The 6,785-nt window shown below is 39.9% G+C and overlaps 1 protein-coding gene across 1 annotated transcript in view; it reads left to right on the forward strand.

Moving 5' to 3' along the window:
* The window catches only part of RAF1 (Raf-1 proto-oncogene, serine/threonine kinase), a 60,851-nt gene extending 57,337 nt beyond the window's left edge, over nucleotides 1-3,514 (forward strand). The window contains exons 16-17 of the mRNA XM_019536978.1: nucleotides 280-414; nucleotides 1,162-3,514. Coding sequence (XP_019392523.1) covers nucleotides 280-414; nucleotides 1,162-1,302 — 276 coding nt within the window. The 3' untranslated portion in view covers nucleotides 1,303-3,514. The remainder of the gene's footprint in view (nucleotides 1-279; nucleotides 415-1,161) is intronic.
* The last annotated feature ends 3,271 nt before the right edge of the window (nucleotides 3,515-6,785 follow it).

Here is a 6,785-nt window from a genome sequence, read left to right on the forward strand (position 1 = left end):
CCTTGGAGGGCTTGTTGCTATGATAAATTATATGCAAGATAATAAATGAGTAAATTATGGAATAACTTTGCAGTGTCACTTAGCAGTTGGACAGATAGTGTTACAGATCAGAAAAGTGGGCCTGTTCCAGCTTACTGATTTTTGTCAAATCTTGGAAGAACAGTAGACTCTTTGCCTTCATTACTTCAATGTTAAAGATAACTGCAGGACAGCAAAGCTGTCAGCCAGTAAAATAGTATCTAACACTGGTATTCAAACTGTTTGTACTTCTTTGCTTAGATCATTTTTATGGTTGGTCGAGGTTACGCGTCTCCAGACCTCAGTAAACTGTACAAGAGCTGTCCCAAAGCTATGAAGAGGCTTGTAGCAGACTGTGTCAAGAAAGTTAGGGAAGAAAGACCTCTGTTTCCACAGGTAAGTGTGTTGTCTTTTTATTATTAAATCCTAGAAACAGTTCTTGCATTCTGTGCTTCAGTTTCCAGGGAATATTAAAAATATCAAATTAGTAGTCAAAGATGGGAAAACAAGTCTTCACACAGTTACTCATTTTTAATAACTGGCTGATTGTAGAATTGATGGGCTCTACTGCTTCCATTTCTAGTTTACTTTTTAGAGGTGATATTCAAAGTAAAAAAGCAAAAAAAACCCAACATCTGAGGGAGCCTGCATTGTTCATGTAGCCACATGTTGACAGAAATGCTGTCCAGCCTGCGCATGAGGAGTTCCATATCCTTTCCTTGTTGTCTGTTAGAAACAGGAGGCCATTTTTCTGCTCAGAAGAAAAGTTTTAGAGAGGTTTCCTCTCTAAATGCAGCTTCCTTATGTACAAGCTTGCAGGTGCAGTGTGCAGTCCTACCTTTTTGGCACGTTCTGGAAAAAATGGCTGATCATAACAAGGATGAACCCCACTGCCCTCTCCAGCTCTCCACTTAATTAAGATAAAAACTGTCTGCCTTAAAGGCAGCCCTTCCAACCTCATGCTCATGCTCAATTCTGATTCCCTTCCTGGCATTTCACTAGAACCAAGGTAGTTCCTAACTGGCGCTGCAGTAAGCCAGGCAACTGCTCTCAAAGATTCAGAAATTAAGTATTAAAAAAAAAAGTGCACGTAGGTTGTTATAACAGCCTCTGATTTCAACAAATATCTGCTTTGCCTTCCAGATTCTGTCTTCCATTGAATTGCTGCAGCATTCTTTACCCAAAATTAACCGAAGTGCTTCTGAACCTTCTCTGCATCGCGCAGCCCATGCAGAGGACATCAATTCATGCACGTTAACATCCACAAGACTACCTGTGTTTTAGGATTTGCACGCTACTGCCCTTGCTCTCCCCAATAATGAGAAAGTTGTAGCAGTTGTGCTTTTTAATGCCTCAGTGTACAGGATCACAGTGCAAGTGAGATTCTCTACATCCCAGGTTTTAGAACCAGCTGCTTAAGGATTGCTCTGGTTCTAGTCCTGCAGGGACATGGCTCCATGTTGCCTTTTTCTACAGTGTCTTTTACTGGGATAGAGTTAACTGAGACTATAATCAAGAAAATCTATTACTATTTTTTTTAATAGATGCACTTGAGCCTTACTTTCCCATAAGTGGAAGAGGGACATTTCTGTGGAAGTGTTTCTGTCTTGATTTGATTCTGTTGAATAAATTGGTATTTTATAGCAAGGATAGCTCACCATTTGAGGAATAATGCCGATTTGATGCTGTTCTTTGAGTGTCCCAAGCCATGTGCTACTTCACAGTGAGTGAATTTTGACTAAAATGGGCATCTATAAACTCGCCTGAGGGAAGCAGACAAAGAAAAGCCTGGAATTGATTCCTGTGAATAACATTCATCAAGCAGATGAAATCGATCAAAACTAAATGCCAGGTCTGGGCATCTGATTTTACACGTTGAAGAAAAAAAACTGCAGTGGGGTGGAATGCATTATGAACAGTGCTGCTCAGAGAAGGAAGCTAGCACAGTCTCGCTATGGTCATCTTTAGTAACTTAAGCAGCTTATATTGGTACTTTGGACTTGCTTCTTGCAGCCCAATGAGGTATCAAGTGCAGAACGACAGACTTCTGCTGAAGAGAAGTGGTTAAGTAACAAATCAGTGTATTTCTGCAAAACAAACGTGGTCTTCAACCCACCTGAAGCTGTCTTCCGAGAGATGCACTATAAGGCAGAAACTGAGTATATACAGTTTTTCTTGCTGATTTGGGTTTTAATTGTTTTTATTGCTCCACAAAAATGCATTTATTGTAAGTCCAGGTTCCTCTGATTATCTTATTTTAATAAAATAAATTAAATTTAAGCTTTTAAGTTCAGAGTCATTCTTTAGTGCAGCATCTTACAGTTCCAAGAAGTCTATTTAGATGGATACATCCAAGAAAATTGTTCACTTGCCCATATAGGCAGTATAAAGACACTACAGCAATTCTCTATTACATCAGATGCTCTTTACTAGCAGGAACAAGAGTTGCCATAAGTTTCCAAACATCTGCATGTTCTTCATATATCATGCATGTCTGTATTGTACTGTGTTGTCATTAGACATTTAGCAACTTGGAGCTCCCTGTAAAGCAGTACTTTGACCTTTGATGGCAAGAGAGCCTAAAAGTTCCCTCCCTCGTTGACTTCTACTTCCATACTATCCCTCTGATGACAACTACAGCATTGATTAAAAATGTAAGTCCATGGAATGTATGCTGTCTCTCATGCTTTCAAGAAGCATTAGCTGGCCCACTTCTGCTCTTCCATTAGTCTTTCTTCCCTTGGAAAGCAGATGCACAGTGTGGCCAGTAAACTCAAGATGGCAAAGATTAGGAATGGCAAAAGAACCCAATCTCAAACCATAGGTCATTCGTTATTTCTCTCCTGTTTATTTCTAGTCTTCCTTAACAAAAACGCTTGAAGTGGCAGGAGCTGTCTGTGTATTTTATATAGCTCCCATCTTTTCTCCTACCTTGACTTTCAGCTGTTCCAAAATGTACTACCTCATTCAGTCCAGAAGAATAGCCATAATATAACTTGAAGACAGTAAACCGGATCAGTTCTTTGTGTGATAGCAGATGTCTGAGCTACAGTTTAGCTAAAATTATTCAGTAGGGCAAGTGCTGAATATATTGCTGTGAGTTGTTCAAAACTGTATTCAACAAACTGTTGGCAGACAAAGACTATGAGCAAATATACATAAAAATGCTTCTTTAGAAGCATAGGGCCTAGGGTATGGGTGTTGGAATCCATTGTTACCCTTTAACTATTACATTCACATGATCCTATACTGGAACACTTTGACTAAATTGCCCTAACTTTGACCTGCATTAAGTAAAGTTAAATTTGAAATGTTTTTTTTCTACACTTGCATCACTGTAGAATCATGGAGGATGTGACAGATGTAAGAGCTTATAGTACCAAAGCTCTCTCTGCCCAAAGACTCCTTCCTTTGTTACCTATGAAAAGGCCACAGGTAAAAACTTACTGAAGCACAAAGCAAAGGAGCCTATCAGAAGAAAATGTATTTAAATAATTTTAAAAAATTAAAGACCAGCAAAGTTCTTCTTCTCCATGTTAACTTATCATTAAGGTGGTTGTGCCAGAAACAAGAATTCTTGAAAAGGATATCTTTTATTAGACCAAGTGTATGGTTGGCATAGGCTTAAGCAAGCCTTTGGGTATCACAGTACAGGCAGTCCTCAGACTTATGATGCAATAGATTCCTGAAAACAGTGTCTTAAGTTGAAACATTGTAACCCTGAAACAATTTTCTTGTAAGAAACAATGTTATAAATGGGGGACAAGTTCCTGAACCAAGGCCCGATACCCTATTTTCACCACAAATACCTCAGAATTTTGTAGCCTATCAATTATAGATGAGTAATATAGCTACATTAACGTATTTATATTGTAAATAGCAATCACATTGATTTGGAAGGACTTCTTTGAGGTGACTTTGCTAGACTTTTTGAAGGGCTCTTGGTTGGAGTCTTCTCAGGAGTCTTGGCTGCAAGTTTTTCTGGCATCTCGTCTGCCGCCTTAATGAAAATGTCCAAGGAAGTTTGGACAGATGTTCGCTGCATCACCCATCTCCCTGGAGAACTTGTTGGCTGGTGTGGCCTGGCATCAGATCAAGTGTTGTAAAGTCAAAACTCACTTCATAAAGTTGAAACGGTGTCAATTTGTAAAGGCTGTAAGTGCGAAACACTGTAACTCAAAATGCTGCAAGTCAAGGACTGCCTGTACCCTCTCTCAGGCCTCAAGCCATAAAGTTGGTCTAACAAGAGAGATCACCCACAAGCATTTTTGCCTCTCACCTCTGGACCATCACAGCAACATCACTATCTTAAGGTTGATATAATTTATGACCCTTAAATCCAGCTTTACTATAAAGTCTATGCATTAAACTGAATAAGCAGGGAAATGAACTTACTGGTCACACTTATGATTTAACACACATTTGGAACTCAGGTTGATCACTTAACTATAACCATCACTCATACACTAATAAAATGTTTGAATTTAAGAATAAATCTTTGTTCAATTAGCTTGTAAGAGGACTAGAATCATGTATTATCTGCTTGACCTGTTTCCAAAATGAGTAAGCTTGGTTTTACTTGCAATTTAAATAAATCTACCCTAAAAGGGAATGTTGAAAAATCTTAACCAGAATCATCTTGTTTTTAAAGTACCAGTATGATAAGGGGACTCGCTCCTTACTGACACTAGGAACTGTAGAATTGACTTGCATGTGAGAGTTCAAAATTAAAGGCAGACAAAAGCAGGACAATGCCAAAACTCAGCTACTTGTCCTGTGCTTCTATTCTTTAATATTTGGAAGTAACATGAGTGTCCTTTGTCAAATGCAGTGCAGCAGCGTTGGAAATAAGCCACAGGGAGAATTAGTAGTACAGTTGTTGCTTGTGTTTAAAGTGCATGTCTATTGCTTAAATCACAAGTGGCACAGTTGGGGAGGGGACAGGCAGCATAGTGGCAGATAGGGCAGGGAACAGAAAACAGCACCTGATTAGGCAGGGGAAGGGGGATCAGAGTGCCACTTGAGGATGTGGTGCTAACTTGTGGCATGCCTGCTGAAAAGGTTGGCATTGTCTGGGTATCTGAATACACTGTTAAAAAACCCTTGACCATCTTGCTGAATGTAGTACAGCTCTTTCCTTCATCTTCTCTCCCATTGTCCACTTATTTTCTGTAGTTTAGATTGTGATTACCACAGGTATCAGGTTATACTATGTGTTACACATCCATAGAATAAGGAGATGGATTCAGCCCACACATGTGTATATATAGTGAAGTTTCTTGAATCTAGGTTGATATTTCTAGCTAAAGGGAACCTGCCCCCCACCTCCCATAACAACCAACTTAAAAGGAAGGGTACCCATGCCCAGGTGCTGGGCTATTTGCTATCCCTTATTCCAACATACTCTCAAGCTAGAACAGAAGCCAAAGTTTTAAAAGAAAACTAAAAGACATGGAGCACAACAGCAATGACTAATGGAGAAGCAATTTAGTAACCTGGAGTGAGGAAGAAATGCAGTCCATTTTAATACCTCCTACAGCTCTGGGAATGTTACAGAAAGCCTTTAATCTGCACTAAGGGGCCAGAGGCTTTGTGCAAGTAATTAGAGTCCTCCTAGGAGACTAAGAAGTTGTTATATGCAAAGCCAGATGCCAATGCTAAAAATGTGATCTGAAACCGAACAAGGAAACAGATCTGAAAACTGCTGGGGGATAGGTTGCATAATAAATGCAGTGTCGGGAGCAAAGGTCTCCGTTACGACCATGCCAAGGAGATTATTTATAGAATGGCAGTTTCTCTAGCCTCTTTATCAGTGATGTACAGCGTACTGTCCCAGGCTCCAGGTAGCTGGGGTGGAGAAACGCATTCCCTTTGCAGGAAGGGGGCAGGGGCAGCATGTTTTACATCTTAAATATGCTGAAAGTAAAGTGGGGAGAGCTTTACAATATCATTAACTTTTGTCTTAATGGCACTAAGTAGAAGTTGCACTTGATTTTAAGTATAAGATCCATTACTGTATCTTGCAATTGGTACCTGAACCAGGTATAACCTGAGCCCTAGAAACATGCTGTAGTGGGTTAATCAAAGCTTGTTCTTCAGAATGTTTTGATAAAGACTTGCCTTGAACTTAATGCTCTAGTCTGAATAAACTTGGCATTCACTGCTGCAGTTTAGAACTAGGCTGTGACTTTTCAGCTGTATCATGTACACTGTTCTGAATCAGAGTCTAATGTGAAAAAGTATTCTTTTCCTCCATTTGCTTTCCCTCATTTCACCTTGCAATCTAGATGATCCTGCACTATCAGTTAGGAATTACAGCAATAAATCACACAACGCAACCACAGTACCTTGCACAGCTGGCTAAGACCAGTGGCATCTAGCTAGAATTCCCTTGGCCAGTGCCCCAAGATGGAGAGCAGATACAGAAGGTGCATCTTTACATGAAATGTCACACTGGCTCCCACAGTTTAAAATCCCCAGTGTTTAGCTACAGTGAAGGAACGATATTACAGCTTGAATAATGCAGTAACATACAATTCCTGTACTTGTTCTGAATTCTTGTGCTTTGTACTAAAATGCCTCATTGGTTAACCTGTAGTGAGATTTTTACCTACAAAGCAAACCAACACCACCCCTGCAACAACAGTGGCTCCAACACATCCACCAGGCAGTCCCTCTCTAAATGAAGAGCTAGCCTTCCTAAGAGTTTGTCACTGTCTGTTTCTGTGGGACAGATAAGTAGTGCAGCTTTGATCCACAGATGAAGC

The sequence above is a fragment of the Crocodylus porosus genome, unplaced genomic scaffold (assembly GCF_001723895.1).
Source record: "Crocodylus porosus isolate Cpor-Errol unplaced genomic scaffold, CroPor_comp1, whole genome shotgun sequence".
Taxonomy (NCBI): Eukaryota; Metazoa; Chordata; order Crocodylia; family Crocodylidae; genus Crocodylus; species Crocodylus porosus.